The sequence below is a fragment of the Rhinatrema bivittatum genome, chromosome 3 (assembly GCF_901001135.1).
Source record: "Rhinatrema bivittatum chromosome 3, aRhiBiv1.1, whole genome shotgun sequence".
In the NCBI taxonomy this organism is placed as follows: Eukaryota; Metazoa; Chordata; class Amphibia; order Gymnophiona; family Rhinatrematidae; genus Rhinatrema; species Rhinatrema bivittatum.
In genome coordinates this window covers 423,088,113-423,109,239 of record NC_042617.1, presented here as the reverse complement: position 1 = coordinate 423,109,239, position 21,127 = coordinate 423,088,113, and the positions used below count along the sequence as shown (strand labels likewise).

The 21,127-nt window shown below is 41.2% G+C and overlaps 1 protein-coding gene across 1 annotated transcript in view; it reads right to left on the bottom strand.

The window, feature by feature from the left end:
* The window catches only part of CSMD1 (CUB and Sushi multiple domains 1), a 4,035,193-nt gene that overhangs the window by 1,245,637 nt on the left and 2,768,429 nt on the right, over nucleotides 1-21,127 (bottom strand). Inside the window, 1 exon segment of the mRNA XM_029596871.1 lies at nucleotides 19,815-19,971. Coding sequence (XP_029452731.1) covers nucleotides 19,815-19,971 — 157 coding nt within the window.

The following is a 21,127-nucleotide window of genomic DNA, read 5'->3' as shown; positions in this document are numbered from 1 at the left end:
GGAAACTTGGTCTGACCCAGTATAGCATATTTTATGTTCCTATATACAAAGGAAATATTCATTATGAACTCTTCCTCGCACAACCACTTAAAATTAAGAACATATATATTCATGGTAGGCATATTTAATTTTATATGTGTGCACTTGCATGGGTGATTCAAATTCAAGCACTTGTGTGCTCATTCCCACATAAGCACATATATGCACGCTTTCATGCTACGCAGCTGTTTACACTTAGCTATGTTAAAATTAGCCAGATATAATTATCCAGCTAGCTTCAGGCAGGTGTATAGCTAATGAGACTTAGGGGGTCATTTATCAAAGTGCTATAAAGTGTTTTCGCATGCAAGAAAATGCCATAATGTTTGGTATGATGCAAGTGAGAGGGGAGGGAATTTTGGCCAAGTGGGCTGGGCTCACAGTTTTGTGAAGCCATATTGCATGGCTTTAAATACACCTTTGAGAGTGAGTGAGAGAGAGAGAGAGAGAGAGAGAGAGAGAGACTAATGATAGTGCCCTCTCACTAGATAAGTATTTATATCTCTATGGGAGGCCCACCTAGTCACTCGAGGTGAGGTTAAGGTATTAGAGTAGGGGTTAGGGGCCACTTTGACATTCAAAGTGAGACGTACGAACAGAACAGTGCTCTCTTGTGAAGATTTGATGACCTTCGGAGTGAGGAAACTCACCAAAGATGAGATTTGTGCAATGTTCTCTCAACCTAGCTTGATGGACTCTCTACCTGGGTAACATGAAGTTAGGTTGAAAGAACATTGCACAAATCTCATCTTTGGGTGAGTTTCCTCACTCCAAAGGTCATCAAATCTTTACAAGAGATCACTGTTCTGTTCGTACGTCTCACTTTGAATGTCAAAGTGGCCCCTAACCCCTACACTAATACCTAAACCTCAGCTCGAGTGACTAGGTGGGCCTCTCATAGAGATATAAATACCTATCTAGTGTGAGGCCATTATGGATAGGTTTTCTCTCTCTCTCTCTCTCTGTGATTGTAGGAGGGCCCCGATTGTAGGCTGGCTCTCCAGGAGCTTAAACCTACTAAATATGGTCCCCCAGTGGTTGTATGTAGGAAATACAACAATTTTGGCACATCACAAAGTGTGAAAAAATTATTGCAATTTGCACTAAGATAGCGCTTCACATAGGTATTAGCGCAAATTGTGATAAACTGCCTATTACCATAATAGACACCCCTTTTCCCAATGCATGCAATATTTAGTGCATTTTGATCAATCCAGGCATTAGCTGGATAAATTATGAGATGAAAGACAAAATCAGCAAATTCAGGGCGGCATGGCCATAGGTAATCCAGCTAATTCCAAATATTGTAGTTAGCTGGATAATTTATCAGGCTAATTCATCTCCTCCCAGTTAACATCGCTGGAATACCACTGACTTATCCAAAAACATTTTACCCAGATAAGTGCACAAATCTTCATTAGGATAGATAACATCTGAGCTATCTGGCTCAATGCTTTTGCATATAGACCTCTTTATGTATAAAATTAACAAATATAAATACAATAAAAATGAAAAAATATACACTATGGGGTGAATATTCAAAACATTACACTTAAAAATTAGCATGTACTTTTGGAAATTGCATCTACTCATGTATTCTGTATTTTATAAAAATAAAAAATAAGCACATATTTTTTTTCCCTTTCATGAATAATATAAATGCATAAAAAAGGGGAAATCTGGGGCAGGGCCAACACTTACATGTGTAAATTGCTTTTTTAAAAGACACTTACACACATACTTTTGCCAGCTTACTCCTGTATTTTCACACCTGCTAATTGTCTGGTGTAATTGATATTAAATGTATTTATTCTGTAGTATAGACTAGGTGGAAAATCTGGGTGAAAGGGAGAGAGTTCTGACTGAAGAACGAGGAAGGTCTCGATGACCTGGAGAAGCACTGGGCAAACTGGTGGATTAATTGGTAAAATAGTTGATTTCATTTAAACACATGTATTTCAAATGTGGCTGACTTAGGCGCATAAATCTGGACATACATAAGCAAGTCCTATTTCAGTGTTGCGTGTAGAATATTTGCATGTATATTTTAATAATAGGTAGGAAAAGTACATGCATTCAATTCTCTGCATATATTTGCTTGTAAGCCTACAAATGTGCATGTTGCAGGATAGAGATGCACATATTTTATAAAACATGCCTATATCATACATGTGGGTTGCAAATGACTTGTGTAGATCTGCTCATAGCCAAATACACGTGCATATGGCATTGCTGCTGTGCGCTTTTATTTGAAAGTTATCCTCTAAGAAGCAGATTAAAAGTCCGGCACTCACATCAATTAGGGGGATGCGGGCACAAATCATGCTTGCATGTGCACTCCTAATTTTAAAAGTGCCTCAGAGGCGCGCGTATTTCACTCTGCAATCACATCTCAAGTTTTCAAAAAGGGGTGAGGCAGGGGCATGGACTGGGTGGGACCTGGGCATTTCAGGGCATGGCCAAGAGAGGTGCATGTAAACATTTACATGCCTAGGCATGCCTCCAGATTCCCTGCCACGCAGGTTTACTTCTGTTATGGAGGAGATGTACGTGTAAAAATAAAAAGAAAGAGCCATTTCTCAGGGTATAAGGGGTCTGGAGTAACTGAGGAGAGTACAGACAATGGGTTTGGAGGACCTAGCTGTTAACTGAGTTAACTAGTGGATGGATTGGTGAAATTCACAATGGTATGGACACACATCCTTTTAAAATTCCCCAACTTATGCAGCAGAAGTGGGATTTATGTGCATAGGCGCGTGCCCACTTAAAATTGGGTCTACCTGTTTGCAGTCAGGCTAGTTTATAACATGCATGCATATATGCTTGCTAGTTATAAAATGGCCATGTCCCTGGGAGCGTGCCGATGAGTGTCCGTGCGCCAGTAGGAAAGTTACCATCCCAGTATAACAATAATAATCTAACAGAGCTCTCACATCCGTTCAACCCATAGTATTTTTAAATTCTGTGGAAAAGTTCTGCATAAATTCTCCCTGCTGGTTAGAGAACAGTAAAGGTAGATCAAGCTGTGGAGATGCCTCAGGCTGCATAATCCTCCCTACATAACAAATGTAGAAATCTCTGCAAGCAAAATTTTAATTGAGGAGAATACATCTAGGTGATAAATTGCTGAAAAAACCTCTAATACTTTTACATTTAAACAAACTATGCTAATAGAAGTATGGGGCATGACTATTGCTTATGGAATTTCCAATGTAAACATTTCATATACTATAGTAATGAATTTTAACATATTGATAATTTTACAGGTATTGTATCACAAAATTATTTTGTTGTCTGGGGTTTACTTACAAATCCTTACACCTGTGAGAGAATTACTTTATCTTGGCAAGCGAAAAAAGGATTGCATTCACAAAAAGCGGGGAGTAGCTTGCTTGTTACGGCGATTACTACCCCAAACCAAATAAGCCTGATACTTCACTTTCAATGCATATCCAGCATAACTCTCTGCTTCAACGGCAGGGGAGAAAGTCCAATACTTCATGCATATCCAGCATTGCTCTCTGCTTCAACGGCAGGGGAGAAAGATCAATACTCCACGCATATCGAGCATAGCTCTCTGCTTCAACAGCACGGGGAATTAAGAAAAGTGGATCTATATACAGACAACCAACAAGGACTGAATTACATACTCAGGGTAAACAAATAAGTACGGGTGTAGCTTGCTTGTTACGGCGGTTACTACCCGAAACCAAATAAGCCTGATACTTCACTTTCAATGCATATCCAGCATAACTCTCTGCTTCAACGGCAGGGGAGAAAGACCGATACTTCATGCATATCCAGCATAGCTCTCTGCTTCAATGGCAGGGGAGAAAGACCGATACTTCACGCATATCCAGCATAGCTCTCTGCTTCAACGGCAGGGGGAATGAAGAAAAGTGGATCTATATACAGACAACCAACAAGGACTGAATTACATACTCAGGGTAAACAAATAAGTACGGGTGTAGCTTGCTTGTTACGGCGGTTACTACCCCAAACCAAATAAGCCTGATACTTCACTTTCAATGCATCTCCAGCATAACTCTCTGCTTCAACGGCAGGGGAGAAAGACCGATACTTCATGCATATCCAGCATAGCTCTCTGCTACAATGGCAGGGGAGAAAGACCGATACTTCACGCATATCCAGCATAGCTCTCTGCTTCAACAGCAGGGGGAATGAAGAAAAGTGGATCTAAATACAGACAACCAACAAGGACTGAATTACATAGGGTAAACAAATAAGCATGGGTGTAGCTTACTTATTGCGGCGGTTACTACCCTAACTAATTAAGCTAGATATTTCACTTAGATGCGGTTCCAACACTGCTCGCTGCATTAATGGTGGGGGTAGAAGGGAAATAGAACCAAAAGGTTTCTAAGAACCAAGAGAAATAGATAAGTATGAGAAAAAAAATGCAGAGCTTGCTGGGCAGACTGGATGGGCCATTTGGTCTTCTTCTGCTGTCATTTCTATGTTTCTCATTATTCCATATTAAAGAACTGTGAAAAGTTAAATTATTTTTATATTAAAGGCAACTGTATGTGTATATAGTTTATAGGTGGTTGCCTGTACCCGTGACAACTCCTCCAACATTGGTGTCCAGTGGTATGGATGGTGGATTGGGCATACTCCCCCTTTCCACAGCTTACGGGTTCTTGTTGAGAAGGGGGACCTTTCTTGCTGGGGTAGAATGGAGGGAGGTAGGGGAGGAGAAGTGGTAAGCATACCCCTATGTTTTTTCTTCCTGTATGGTCACGACCAAAGCGGACATCCCCTCCACCCAGCTGCTTAACCTGGCATGCTACATGGACACATAGCAACATTAATAGCTTGACCTGGCATGCTGCATGGCCATAGTGATGATAGTGATGGCATTCATGAGGATGGGGGAGGAATAGTCAGCCTTGGAGGGTGATTGGCTGGCCAGCAGGAGGGAAGGTGGGGCCTTCTTGTAAAATAAAGGGGACAGGAGACTGTCTCCTCTTCTTTTAGCTCACTGTGTTCCTGCAGGCTCTCTATGTCCCACCCATCCAACCCCTCTTCTGTTAATTAGGCTAAGAATTGTCTATGTTAGGGCACAGGCTTCATGCACAATATGTACTATAGGGTCATACTCAACTGTTTGTTATTGCAGAGAGTATTCAAGCCGCTGAAGGAGATGGAGAGGAATCTGATGGACCAGCATATGGTAGTCTACCATTTGGCCAGTGGCCTGAGGCAAAGGAGCAGGGTGAGGCCCTGGCTCTGGAAGCTGATGAACATGACCTTTTGGCAGGCTTTAAGGCACAGTCTCTGGGCTGGAATAGGCTAGATTCTGATGCCAGAGCCTTGGTCCTGACCCAGGCCCAAATGTAAAGACCAGACCAGAGGCACTGATGCCTGAGGTGGGGCCTGGGGGGTAGAGCCACTGGATGGCTTTGACAGGGCATGTTACCATCAATGGCCCTGGCATTAATATTTAGTGATCATATACTGGATCCAAAATGTATCCTCTGGATAAAGGAGAGGAAGGTAGTGGGGAAGGAGTAGGAGATGGATATAGAGGCTAGGGATGTGCAGCTCACACATTTTTGGTTCAGTTTGTTTTTCATTTTCAAGATTTTTTCTTTTCAGTTTGATTAATGATTTTTCAATTTTGTCATTGGCCAAACCCTCCCTGAGACAAACCAATTAAAAAGAATTGGGGTACTTATGGCCCTCAACTACTTTCCTACCACAATTTAACCTGGAGTCCAGGACTGCCCTCAGGCTACTACAACCCTTACTCCCACAAACATAAGACAGTCAAGGGCCTTCAAAATGGTGCTGGCCACACTAGAGGAAGGCACTGAAGTTCCATCAATTTGGCACCATTTTCCAAGCAGATTTTTTAAGTTCTAGACTTAGGGAAAAATTGAGTAAGCTTCATTCCTGCCCTTGGGAAGCATCCCTCAAGGGGTAAATAAGAGCCAGAGTGGGAATCCTCTGACACCATGAAATTTGAATTGCGAGGCAGGAGGGGCCCAGGAGGGCCAATATGAGTCTGGGTCCCAGGCCAGTTCACAGTGGTAGGAACGTGGACCAGAGGATTCTGCTGACACCACAGCTGGGCCTGTGGAAGTCCAGCCAGGTGGGTTCAGGCCCTGAGTTAAATTGTGAAAGTACAGGAGTCCTATTTTTGTTTTTTTGTTTTTTTTAATACAATAAATGCAAATGTAAATGTTTTATTTTTTTTTTGGAGGAGACCATTTTTAGTTTGTTCCATTCACAATGAATAAAAAATGGCTTTCTTCATTGTATTTTGTGCATTTATTTAAAATGAATGCCTATCCCTAACAGGGAATTGACACCTACATATTAGATTCATGTTAGGTAATATAATAAAGCTGCAGCCAGATTTCCAAATCTGAAGTAAAGCATCACTGTCAGTTTGTCACTTCAAAGGTGGCAGGTTGTTTCGTAGAGTAGGGGCTGGAGAAGAGGTTCCAGAAGTGATTGTGGGGAATTCTGGTTCCTGAAGTCCCAGTTAACCTATACAATTTTTGGGGCCCATGCAATAAAGTCGAGTAGAAAGTGAGTGCTGAACAGTCAGTGTCCGCTCTCTTAACGTGCCCCAGGCGCCCCCAAGGGAGGTACCATGCAATATTAAAATTAGGAGGTTGCATTAGCAAGGAGGCGTTAAGGTCGCTTTTCGAAAACCCGGCATCTGTTTTTGTGACTGACATGATGGTTGTCCACTGCTAAGGAAAACCAATGCCGAGTTTATCGGTGTCGGTTTTCCTTACCAGCGGACAGCCACGAAAACCGACGCCGATAAACTCGGCATTGGTTTCCATAACTACCATGCACCACTAAAGAAAACCGATGCCGATAAACCTGGCATTGGTTTTCCTTAGCGGCAGATGACTATCACGAAAACCAACTCCAATACACTCGGCGTCGGTTTTCCTTAGCAGTAGTAAGTAAAGCATCACTGTCAGTTTGTCACTTCAAAGGTGGCGGGTTGTTTTGTGGAGAAGAGGTTCCAGAAGTGATTGTGGGGAATACTGGTTCCCGAAGCCCCAGTTAACCTATACAATTTTTGGGGCCGATGCAATAAAACATTTACATTTGCATTTATTATATTAAAAAAACAAAACCAAAAATAGGATTCCTGTACTTTCACAATTTAACTCAGGGCCTAAACCCACCTGGCTGGACCTCACAGTGATATTAAGTAGGAGGCAGAACAGAAAAGCAGTTTTTTCTGCTTTTCTGTACTTTTTTTGATGCACACAGCTATTAACGCCTGCTCCAGATGACAGTTAAATGGGCATCCGAGATGCACATTTTTTTTTTTTGCATCAGGAGTGAATGCCTAATAGCCTAAATATTTGCATGTGATGATCGCTATTAGATTCACTCTGTGTTGTACGCACGTTGAATATGTGCTAATCCCCTTATTGCATTATGGGATTGATTAGCACCTATATTACCCACGTCCGACTGCAGGTTAACAGTGCACTCGGCTCAGTGCATCGTATTGCACCGTATTGCATCAGCCCCTTTGTGGGTAGGCAGTCCTGCTAGTGAACTGAAGAAATGCTTCATGGGTATTCTCTTTTGGGGCCCAAGTTTTTTTCCCCATAGACACAGAATGGGAAAAGAAAAGGTCATGGAAATCAGACCCCAAATCCATAGCAGGTAAGAAACTTGTAAACCGAAAATAATCTTCCACAGGATTCCTTTTCCTTGAATTTGATCCTTGGATGGAACACACCACCTTTCTGTGATGTAAAGTACTTAATAACTGTCTTTTTACAGGAATCAGATTTTAACATATCATCATGATGACATCTACTGCCTTTAAAAAGGGGAAATGCATTACAAGGGCCACAATTGTGATTTTAGAAAAAATGGAAAATTATATGAAATTGAAATAAATAAGCACTGCTTTAAATTATACTTTATTTGTACCAATTATACAATGAAATTCAAAGTTTTGATAGCCAGTGGCATTGCAGTCCTATGAAAAATTATTCATCTTCTTTACAGCTAAGTTAGAATATTTGTGCTTCTTTAATTATTTTCATTTGAACTTTTGTTCCATTTATTTGTATTTTAGTGGTATAGCTTGGTATTCCACTAATATATTATGATAAGATCTATGATTTTGTATATAAGTATTTTATATGTGCAAAGTCAAAAAGCAATGGGGCAGATTTTCAAAGGGTTACTCGTGTACAATATGCGCGTAACCCCCGAAAAGCTGCCCCTGTGCGCGCCGAGCCTATCTTTCATAGGTTCGGTGGCGCGCGCAAGACCCGGGATGCGCATATGTCCCGGGACTTTCAAAATGAGGCGGGGTGTGGGTGGTCTGGGGTGGTCCGGGGGCGGGGCGGGGAGTGGCCTGAGCCTCCGGGCACAGTGGCCATTTGCCGCTGTGCCCGGGATCGCGGGCCGGCCGTTGGCCGGCGCACCTAAGTTATACCTGCCGGGAGGCAGCTTCTTCAGCAAAGGTAAGGGGGGGTTCTAGATAGGGCTGGGGGGCAGCTTAGGTAGGGGAAGGGAGGGAAAGGTGCGGGGGGGGTGGAAGGAACGTTTCCTCCGAGGCCGTTCCGATTTCGGAGCGTCCTCGGAGGGATTGGAGGCAGGCTGCACGGCTCGGTGCGCACAAGTTGCACAATTGTGCACCCCCTTGCGCGCACCGACCCTGGATTTTATAACATGCATGCGGCTGCACACGCATGTTATAAAATCGGACATAGATTTGTTCACGCCGGGTTGCGCGAACAAATCTACGCCCGCGCACAGGTTTTAAAATCTGCCCCTTTGTTTCTGTTCATTCATTGTTTCATAGATTGCTTTCATTTATTTATTTGTTCATTCATTCACCTTTATAGTCAATGGGGAGAGCAATGCAGATTAGTTTGGGATTTTCTAAGCATTTCTAAATAAAATGATAGGTATCATCAGAAGGGAGCAGGCATGCCAACATATCAAGATTATATCAACATGGCAAAATAAAAATAAAAATAAAAAACACTGTCAACTGGGCACCAAAAGTAGCATAAAGAGTCCAAGGATCTGCAATGGGGCAAAATGATACCAGCAGTGGCAGGAGTTTTCCAAGGCACTATCAGAGGGGCAAAGCAGCAGCAATATTGGCCAGAACACTAGAAGGCTCCAAAACTAGGGTGAAGAGTACCAAGGACAGTGGTATGAAACCCCAAAGGCTGAACAAGAGGGGAAAAATAGCCCAAAGTATGGCATGAACAGCTCATGGCAACATGATACAGGTTCAAAGTAACTGAAAGAGTTCATAAAGACCCCAAAGCATCATGTGCACCTCTTAACAGGAGACTCACCAAAGCCAGCCCCCAGGCAATAAAGACAACCCAGGAGACTACATCAGCATAAAATATATTCAAGATAGTTGTCTTCTCAAATAATTAGTATACATATCTTGATCTAAATAAATAACCATAGCTCAAGGTATAGTGTGTAAAACAGAGCTAAAATGGAATTATAATATTTCTCACAGTCTATACATAATGCTGTAACCAAGAAGCCTGTTTACACAAAAAAACTGTCTTGACCTAAATCTGTTTACTACAATTTTCCAATTCTAGTAACTGTATGCATTAAACTAAACCATTCATCCTTATCTAATTTTGAAGACTCATAACAGCTGTCTGAATTAATACCATTAAGATCTGACAATTCTGTAACATGAAAGGTATTTGTAAAGGTAAAACAACCTATTTCATGCTCATTCATGCTAGTAACAACCAAACCTGTTGTTTATTGAGTTATAAACAAAATATATTTCTGCAATCCAAAACCAAATTATATGGAGATAAGAAAAATGACTTAACTAACCTCTATGACATACTCAACATCAATACAAGCTAAATCATTTTTCAAAAACATTTGACTAGAGTACAGATATAGTACCATTTTTAATTAATGTATCTCAGTTTGAATGGCTCAAAAAAGATGAAGTAAAATGGCAATTCAAAATCATCAGGATATCTTGTTCTCAGAAACATGCTGTGGTTGGTTCTGAAAACAGATGGTTTCATTTGTTGAATGATCTCTTTCCAGCTTGAAACAATTCAGTGAAGGACCACATGCCTGAACAGCAATTATTCTTGGTTAGAAATGGGCAATCAGATTTCAGAATAGTTACTACAGCTAGATTTGTTTCCATTATTATAATCCCATGCTCTTAAAATAACATTTATCCTATGTTGTCAATGACATTTTTTGTAATAATATTAGAAATAATATGAATATTTATTAATTATAATAATCATAATCATGCATATATTTTTCTAGAAGAACCTTAAACAATTGTAGAAACATAAAGTATTCAGTGAATGATGCAATACTTATTTATATACTAACACTCTTTGAAATAATTGGAGAGAAAAACCTTTAGATCTGTGGATCATGCCGATATATCTGTGACACTGGATAGAGAGATATTTGAGGAAAGGCTGGGCATTGTCAAACAAAGAAAAGATTCTTGGACATTTTACTGAACTACATGAATTAGACTCCAAGAAAAAACAATGCAGTTAGGACAATAAATGCAGGAATTTCAAAGATAGTGATGAAGAGTTGGAGGATATGAATTAGTACACATTAAAATGTGAATATTTAGCTAACAATTACTTTGAAAATTATACATTGTTTTACAGACCCATTATGGCTGAAAAGTACTACTTGGCATTATTCAATGTGTCTGTACCATAAGGTGGAAATAATTGCTGTTAAAGAGTTTTCCAGTTTCATAGTATTTACTGAATAACTTGACAACTAACATTCATCATTCTAATGTATTAAAATGAACAATATTAATTATGTTTTATGGGCCTATTTACTAAACTTTGTTAATGGTAACACAGGCATTAGTGTGCATTAAGCTCCTGTGTTACTGCCTAATGTATGTTAAAGAAGTGTTAATGTGTTTAAATCGGTCATTTTAACATTTCCTCATTTTTGCATTCATTTAGATTTTTGCATTAAAAATTTAAATGAATTGATTAAGGTGTAAAATTACCATCTTAATGCAAAAAATTATGATAATGTTACCATTAATGGGAGGGTTTCTAGATTGTGGCGACGTGATCAATTGTATAGATTTCTGCTTTTGAGTTGCATCTCTTTTTTCTTTTTATCTGATATAATGCCTTCAAAATGAAAGAGGAAGGTGAGGAGCTTTCCCCCCAAATCACCTGTGCCTCCCATTTGGAATTAGCCCTCAATTGTTAACTGTTAACTGTGAGTTTTGGATCTCTAACTTTAAGGCATCCATGGAAATGACCATTGCTGTGTCAAATGAGACAGCATCGGTTGACTTGGAAGTGTCTTTCAGCCCACAATTGTAAGATGTTCTAGGACCATCAAGGTTTCCAAATGCATCTGTACTGGGCTGTATGGGAGTGACCAAGGAGTTACAGCTGCTTATGTCTACCAGTAAGCTGCTGCTGAGGTAACCACAAGCATTGATGAGGCCAAGTTGCAGCATGCTGAGTCATTGATTGAATTTGCAGCACAGCAGCAAAGTTTGATTGTGTCTCAGTGCTTTTCAGGTCTGGAAATGGAAAGAATTGGTCTTGGATGGCACACAAAAATAACCCTTCCTATTTCTGGTAAGACTACTAGTTATTACATTAGATCCACTTTGGACAAGTCTTACCAATCTGGAAAGAGCTATAACTAGTGTGACTTCTATGAGTGGACTCCACTCTTCTATTCAAGGGACAGCCATGTAGAATCTTGCTAAGAGCCAGATTTTAAAAGCCATACGTGCATAAATCCAGGGGATTTACATGCGTGGGGGGGGGGGGGGGGTTTACTCTCACCAGGCCTATTTTAAAAAGGCCGGTGATGTATGTAAAGCTCCAGGATACGTGTAAGTCCCGGGGCTTTACTAAAGGGGCGGTCCGGGGGTGGGACGGGGTGGTCTGTGGGCGGGGCCAGTTGCCTCCGACACAGCAGCCATTGTCACTGTGTCGAAGGATCATGTGTCGGAAGGCTGCCAGCAGGCGCAAAAGGTAAGATAATTTTTGGGGGGTTAGAGTAGGGCTGGGGGGGAAGGTTAGGGGAAGGGATGGGAAGGTTATGTTAGGCGGAAGGGAGCAGCCTGGGAGGGAATGGGGGAAGGCAGCGCGGCTCAGCGCACACAAAGTGCACAATTGTGTATCCCCTTGCGCGCGCACCGACCCATGATTTTATAACTTGTGCACACTTGCGCCTGCGCACACAAGTTATAAAATCAGGCGTACATGTGTGCACGCCGGGTAGTGTGCGCACATGTACGCCGTGTGCGCTCCTTTTAAAATCTACCCCTAAGAGTGTGAGGCAGTTAGATCAATCAACTAGAGAATATGGTATGATACAATAAATATTTTCTTAGCATCATATAGTAGTTCACCGCAAACTGAAAATGCTTGAAATTAACTCTAGATGACTTAATTTCAAGTTTGTAACTTCCCAATACTGGTTAAGGAAGCACCACTCACCATTCTTAGGCATTATTTCTCTGAAATACTTAGGATTTCAATAGAAGTAATGCCACCGTTGGGCAAAGTCTATTTTCTACCATGAGCCAAAAAGTTGGAAGGTCATAAGGACCCAGGTCCTTACTGGAGGAAATTCACTAAATTGCTATGAAAGGGGAGTTTCTATTGTTAGGGGATTTCAATTGGCCAGATGTTGATTGGAACATCCTGACAGCAGTATCTACTGAAAGCAGGTAGATCCTGGATTCTCTGCAGGGAGAATTGTTCTGTCAACTGGCAAAGGAACTCACGTAGGAGGAGACAGTCTGGACCTAGTGCGTTCCAATGCGGGCAGTGTTTCTGGTGTTGTGGTGGATGATCATCTGGAATCCAGTGATCACTGGATAATGTGCTTTAGTTTTGGAGTACAGGCAGTGAAGGTTTATTCAAAAGAGAGGGTCCTAGACTTCAGAAAACTAACTTTGTTAAAATGGGTGAGTACTTCAAGAAGTTGTTAGTTGGATAGGAAAATCCAGGAGAAGGAGAAGAGCAATGGGCAAAACTAATATTATAAGGGCATTTAACCTTTTTGTTAGGTAAATAAATAAAGGAAAGAGGTCACCATGGTTTTCTAAAGAAGTAACTGAAAAGATAAGGAAAAAAGGTTAGAATTCATAAATTACAAAAGATTGTAGAAAGTAGAAGACAGGCAACAATATCTGGCAAAGCTAAAAAAAAACTGGGAAAGTAGTCAAGAATGCAAAGATGTAAATGGAAGAAAAACAGCAAATACAGTAAAATGGGGGGACAAAACTTTTTTAAAAAGATATTTATTTATTTATTTTATTTAACAGCTTTTCTATAACGACATTAGAATGCACTTCATATCGGTTTACATCTCAACAGTAGGTGGAAAATACAATGAACAGGGGTGGGAGAGGGACAACAGTAGAAACTCGAGGGCAGGAGGCTCTAGGGGGAGCCTGAAAATTGAACTAGAGAAGTAACAATAACTCGAGAGGTAACATATTTACATATTTATATGATGCAAATTACTTGGAATGAGTCAAAGATAACAGAGAAGCAGGAGAAGAGGGTGAGAGAGGTATGTGGAGTTAGTCTGGAAATGCCTGGTGGAAGAGCCAAGTCTTTAGTAGGGATGTGAATCGTTTTAGGACGATTAAAATTATCGTCCGATAATTTTAATATCGTCTTAAACCGTTATGGAACACAATACAATACAGATTCTAACGATTTATCGTTATAAATCGTTAGAATCGTGAGCCGGCACACTAAAACCCCCTAAAACCCACCCCCGACCCTTTAAATTAAATCCCCCACCCTCCCGAACCCCCCCCCAATAACTTAAATAACCTGCGGGTCCAGCGGCGGTCCGGAACGGCAGCGGTCCGGAACGGGCTCCTGCTCCTGAATCTTGTCGTCTTCAGCCGGCGCCATTTTCCAAAATGGCGCCGAAAAATGGCGGCGGCCATAGACGAAAAAGATTGGACGGCAGGAGGTCCTTCCGGACCCCCGCTGGACTTTTGGCAAGTCTCGTGGGGGTCAGGAGGCCCCCCACAAGCTGGCCAAAAGTTCCTGGAGGTCCAGCGGGGGTCAGGGAGCGATTTCCCGCCGCGAATCGTTTTCGTACGGAAAATGGCGCCGGCCATACGCGTATGGCCGGCGCCATTTTTCGTACGGAAAATGGCGCCGGCAGGAGATCGACTGCAGGAGGTCATTCAGCGAGGGTTCCGGCGCCTCGCTGAACGACCTCCTGCAGTCGATCTCCTGCCGGCGCCATTTTCCGTACGAAAACAATTTGCGGCGGGAAATCGCTCCCTGACCCCCGCTGGACCTCCAGGAACTTTTGGCCAGCTTGTGGGGGGCCTCCTGACCCCCACGAGACTTGCCAAAAGTCCAGCGGGGGTCCGGAAGGACCTCCTGCCGTCCAATCTTTTTCGTCTATGGCCGCCGCCATTTTTCGGCGCCATTTTGGAAAATGGCGCCGGCTGAAGACGACAAGATTCAGGAGCAGGAGCCCGTTCCGGACCGCTGCCGTTCCGGACCGCCGCTGGACCCGCAGGTTATTTAAGTTATTTGGGGGGGGTTCGGGAGGGTGGGGGATTTAATTTAAAGGGTCGGGGGTGGGTTTTAGGGGGTTTTAATGTGCCGGTTTTTCGATTTTTCGATTTTTAACGATTTTTAACGATTTTTCACGATATTTTACCCCCCCAAATGGCAACAATACGATTCCCTCCCCCTCCCAGCCGAAATCGATCGTTAAGACGATCGAGGACACGATTCACATCCCTAGTCTTTAGCATTTTCCTGAATCAATGTTATTTCTCCAATCAATAACATTGATTGGAGAAAGTACAAAAATGTCATTGTGAGACTCAGAGGTGAAGGGGAGGATTATGTAGAGGCCAATGAGGAAAAAGCAAAATTGTTTAACAAATATTTCTGTTCGATGTTCAATGTGCAAGAAAATTGTGTTCATGAGGAACTAACTAAACTTAAAGTAGATAGAAAAATAGGGCCAGTGGGATACAACCAGGGTTTTAAGGCAATTTAGAGAAGTTCTTGCCACTCCTCTGGCTGACCTTTTCCATGATTCTTTAGAGTCAGGAGAAATTCATGAGGACTGGAGAGAAGTGGATGTGGTTCCAAATGTTGATATAAGAAGGAGGCTGGGAACTACACTCCAGTTAGTTTTTCCTCTGTGGTAAGCCAAAATAATTGAATCACTGCTAAAATAAGGGATAGTGCAATTTCTGTAATTTAACAGGTCAATTTTAAAAGGCCCACGTGTGTAAATTTTGGGGTTACGTGCATAGCTGGGCCCTGTGTGCCATGTGTATTTTCTAAAGGGCCAAGCCACACGCATAACTCCTGATAAGTGCCGAAGTGCTGGGCCCTCAGAAAGGGGCAGGCTAGGGGTTTGGGGTGCGTGGCGGGTCGGGACAGCACCATTAGATAATGTCCCGGTTAAGCGTGTGCCAGCATCCGGCCGGTACGCGGAATAATACTTCTGCTCCATAGGAGTAGTAAATAGAAAAATTAAAACAATTGGGGATAGATAGGGGTAGTTTAGGGGTCAGGGAGAAGAGGGGAAGAGGGAGGAAAGATAGGGTTAGAGAACTGGGAAAAATGGAAATCATGTCACTGTGTGTAAATTAAAAAATACCACCCATGCACAGAAGAGGCAACCTGCCTGTACATGCACACGCAGGAATCATATTTTATAACAAGCACACACTGATGTGCGCATGTTATAAAACAGCCGCATCCATGTGCGCATGCCGGGAACCGTGCGCATATGGACGCTTGTGCAATTTTTTAAAAATATACCTATAAGCAATTGCAAGATCCAAGGCAGCATGGCTTTACCAGAGATAGGCCTTCTCAGATGAATCTAATCAATTTATTTGACTGGGCGACCAAAGAGTTGGATCAAGGAGAACACTAGATGTAGTGCACTTGGATTGGCCTTTGACACAGTTCCATATAGGTGACTTACAAATAAATTGAGTATCTTTAGTATGAACCTTACAATTTCTGACAGGTTCATAAACTGGTTGAGTGGGATGTGACAAGGGGATGTGATAAATGGAGTTTGCTCTGAGAAGAGGGACATTACTAGAGATGTGCCACAGGGATCAGTCCTTAGATCAGTTCTTTTCAACATTTTTGTGAGCGACATTGCAAAAGGATTATCAGGAAAGGTTTGTCTTTTTGTCAGTGATTCCAAAATCCTCAACAGAGTAGACAGCCAGAAAGATGTGGGTCTAGCAAAGCTCGAGAATGGTCTTGTGCTGGAAGCTAAGATTTAATACTAAAAAATGCAGAATTATGCATTTAGAGCATGATTTTCAAAAACATTTACATGCTGAATACTGGGTTTTACATGTGAAAATGTACTTTACTTATGTAGGTAGGCTTTTGAAAATTGCTACAATATACTCCATTGAATAGTCCATAGTTTTACATGTGTAAAGAGCACTTAAACAGGTAAATGGATTTTGAAAATTATTATGATACTATGTTACATTTACATGCATAACTCCTTTAAACATTTACCTGAAAAGCGGCAAAAACACATAGGACAGTTATAGTATGGGGGTAAAATTCTTCAAAGCACAAAAGGGAAGGATCTGGGGTGATCATATCTGATGATCTTATGGTGAAAACACAGGTGGATAAGGCGATGGAAAAAGCCAGAATGATGTGGGATAGACCCTACGGTCACGTCACCAGTAAGACCTGGGTAAACCTTTTAGTTTAGTCAGTAAGAGTGCTGCTTAGTGAGAGGGGGAGGTACTATTCAAAGTCAGCACCTCCTTTTGTGGGGTCTGGAATGGCTGTTCCCCTGAGAGTCTATAGAGCAGCTCTCTACAGAGAGCTCAGGAGGCAGTCCCCTTAGGTTTGCTGAGAGGAGATATAGAGGAGCTTTTGCCTTTGTTACATTTTCAGGCTCAGTCAGTGGAAGCAGGCCAACCCAGCCTGGAGATACTGACCACAGTCAGGAGGGTTTTCCTTCCAGTCTACTCACTAGCTGGTTGGGATATCCCTCTGGATCGTTTTTAGGCATTTGAGATTTTATCTGGTAAGAACTTCACTAGATCCCTGGGCCTTTCTTGGGCACATGGATTGGGGAACCCTGTGTTTGGGGGCCAAGGAATAGGAAGACCTACTCCTGACGTGATGGTGACCTGTTATGAGGAGGAACTCCAGTGTCAAATTCAGTTGGGGACAATAGACTTTGATTTCAAGAGGAAAAAGTGTTGGCTGCTCTTCCTTCCTGTCTGAAGCAAGAAAGCTGCTTGATTCAAAGGATCCTTCCCATCAAGGATCCAGGGAGAAGAAAGAGACTGTAAGAATCATAGAGATCCTGAAGATCTGCTAACCATGAGTAAAGGAAAGTAAACATCACTCATCACTGGGGCCTAACCACCTTAGGGAGAGAATGAGATTTATTCTCTGTGCCATAGACTTTTACCAGTTTTATTAGTTTTCGAAGGGGTTTTGACCATCCCTTCCCATCTGGGAGCACCACTTTTCTAAATTCAAGAAAGTGGATTTTTCTCTGGCCCTGATATAAGTGAGTACTGCACAGATAAAGGGAAGAGACTGTAAGTAATTGATTATTCTGTGGTGCTGCAGTTTGAGTTTTGTGCCATTCATCATCCGTGTTTAAATAGTGTCCAAAATTAGTGACTACAGAGTATTTCTTTTACACTCACTGCACCCACCTTAAGGACCAGTATCCTCCCTAAGGGAACACAGAGTATAAAAGGAATGTGTAGAAAGGACACGCCTGTCACATTGGGCCCTGGAAGTATAAATCCCCCCTCCCCACATCCTACAAAGAATATGGCCCGGGGAGTAAAAGGGAACAGAAAAAAGCTAGCCAGTGAAAAATTCAAGCCCGAAAGAGACAAATTCTTTTATTGTTCCACCCGTATAGGATAGGCACACCAGGATGGGGGTTAGACAAAATGGTGCCCGGGAACATGGAGCTAGGAAATGTGCAGGGAGGAAAATGTGAAGATTTGGATGTGGAAACTGCCTTTTTACAACTGTACTAACTTGTGCTGCGTTTAGGAGAGAAATCCACCACATTCCGAATAATCTGCCAATTCCCCTCCTGAAACCGCAAACAAGAAGCGGAAGCACACCAAACCCTTGCATGGGGGTCAGGGAGAGCATTGCTGTATGATGTCATCGAGCGAACCAGTGATGCTACTTACGCACAATGTCAGCATGCTGTAATAAAACCATGCACGTGGCGTGGCCAGCACACCTTCCTCCCTTCTTCCAGTGGCCTCCAACACTCCTTTCCCGATCTCTGAGTCCTCCCTCTACAACATCTAAGGCTGGTCAGCACTGCAGCTAGGCCAGGTCTTCTTCTTCCGTGACACTTTCAGTATTTACATCATCATGAGGCACCGGCCCTCTCAGCAGACTCTGGCTGTGTCCCTCTTCAGTTGAGGCCAAGCAGTTAGGAAGGTTGAGGAAACCACCCCCCAAGCCAAGGAGTTGTATCAACAGTGATATTCAAACACTCTTCATCCCCTGGGTCACAGCTGATGAAGTCATGTGTTTGGTGAAGCAGGGTTGATGCAGTGGCCTTGAAAGGAAAGACCTTCACCCTAAATAAGTTGACCACGAAGAAGAATCTACATTTGTCATCGCAGGGGTTGCTTCAGCTCATCACAGCCATTAACGACTATTAAAAATAAATCCTAACCTCTGGTTATTCTGTTCATATCCTTGTTGGTTTTAACCATTTCCCTTAACAAATGAAACTCCCTGTTTATTTATCTTGCCTGTCTCTCTTGAAAAGATAGTAAGTTCAATAAACCAGGCACTGTCTCTGATGTGTATTTGTATAGCACTGCATACATCTGGTAGCACTATAGAAATCATTTGTTGTAGTAGTACTAGAAGTTCACTTTAACATGAACATTAAAGCCTTATTGCAAAGTATGCTATTTTTAGCATGCACAAGAGTTCCTTAATTTTTATATTAAATATTATCGCATAGACCCTTTTATTTCAGATAGAAAACTATGACTGAAATGTTACAGGAAAAACATATTTAAACCCTGTTCAGAGGTATGTCAGCAACATCTAACCAATAATAAAACATTTACATTTTTGCTTTATTTATGTATTTATTTATTATTTTTATATATCTTGCGAATGAAGTATATGCAAAGCTATTTGCAGATGAAAATAATTTTATTTTTTTCAGTTTTTAATATTTCAAATTTTATATAATGTATCTTATACGTTCTCTCTGTAACAGGAAAAGAAGAACATATATGTTTGTTTTTTAATAAATCTTGAATAAAACCAAAATGTCTTAAATAATCACATGTATTATTACCCTATCTCCCACTATATACACTTAAAATTGTTGGTCCTTTATTTCATCAGAACATATTGACTCTTATTCACCATCCACCTCTAACATTCAAATCCTACATAACAAAAATGCATCCTCTTAGCAAATGTTGGTGATTCCTCTCCTAGAAGAACTTAACACAGCAGAATAAGATCATCATGATTCCCTTGCTTGTGTTTTTCTTCCTTTTCTGTTCTCAAACTATCAATAGCTGTTTAATGTATTGGGACCCAAACATTGCTTGTAGAGAAGTTATTTGATTCCTTAATGACAGTTTATAACAGCAGCATGATAAAGGAATTAATCTTCAAGATTTCTGAATTTATTGTGCAGTTTAGAGGCATAATCGTGTATGGTCTTAAGCACTGTATTCTCTATGGTCTACTTACTAGTATAAGTGAGCTGAAATCCTTGGTCAGTATCTGATCCATTGGTGTTAAATTCTATCCACAAATGGTTTGAGGTGCTGTTTAAGATCAACCCAATCAGTTCATTTTTGGTGAAAGCCCCAAGAAGGCGGGCAGAACTGTCTTTCCCATCATAAATCTATACAAAAAAAAAGGTAAAATGCATTATTATTTGTCTAAAGTTGTATTATGTGTGCAGCTTTAATTTTAAGACATCTTTAGAAAAATCTCTTCTTTCTTCCTGCAATTTCCAGTTCTTCATGGGGGGGAAACATTAAGACATGCTTTGCACACATCTTACCTCTGCTCAGCCTCAATAAAAGAGAAAAGGTAGAAGCAAGCAGGTGTTTTATAAAGTTGACTGATGTACAGTATGTGCTTTTCTCATTTACAAAAAAACTTTCTTGTGCATGCAGTTCCAAGCACCAGATTATCACCAGTTGGCTTAGTACTTTATCAGTTGACACTCCCCATCAGTTTACCCATACTCTACACCCAGAAACTGCAGACAAAAGAGAAGTCAGATATAGTATCCATGACTTGATTAGCAGGTGTAAAAATATGCAAGCATGTTTGATGACATATGCATGTGCTGCGTTTATAATATACTTAAAAGTACATAAACTTCTAAAACTCATCCTGGAATGCCCCAAATTGCCTTCTTTGTACTCGCATGCATTTCTGTATAGCAGTGACAGTGCAGGCAAGGCATACTCTTGCTCTTCTGAAAATTTACTTACCATGCACAGAGACTACTTATGCATGTATATGCCGATTTTATGTGTACAAACCTACGTCTTTGAAAATTACCTAGAAATGTCTATTCTGTTCTCTCCTGTCAGAAAGGATTAAAAGTTAATCTTATGTTGGAGCTGTGTTACCTTGCATTATTCATATTAAGCTTGAGGTGACTGATTTTCAGATCCTATATAATAAATGGAATATACCACTTGAGAGCATATTAAAAAAAAAGAGAATGTGTATTCTTAACTCTAAAGTATTTAGAAATTCATTCTTCAGATTAGTATACTCCATTGGGACTCTGAAGTCTTGTCAACATCAACAGCTTCAGAAGCTTGCTTTGAAAGTCATTCACTGAGAAGGAATAGGCTTTAGATTGGCTGCAAATTAGTATTGGAGCTAATGGAATTGATTTATTATTAATGAGTTGTTCTGATACCTTTTTTGGAACATGCTATAAAACTCCAATATCCCTTTACAGTTACTTATAGTATTTATCTAGGGTTACCAAACATATTGAGTTGACATTCAGCACAACTTAGCTGGTAAAATGC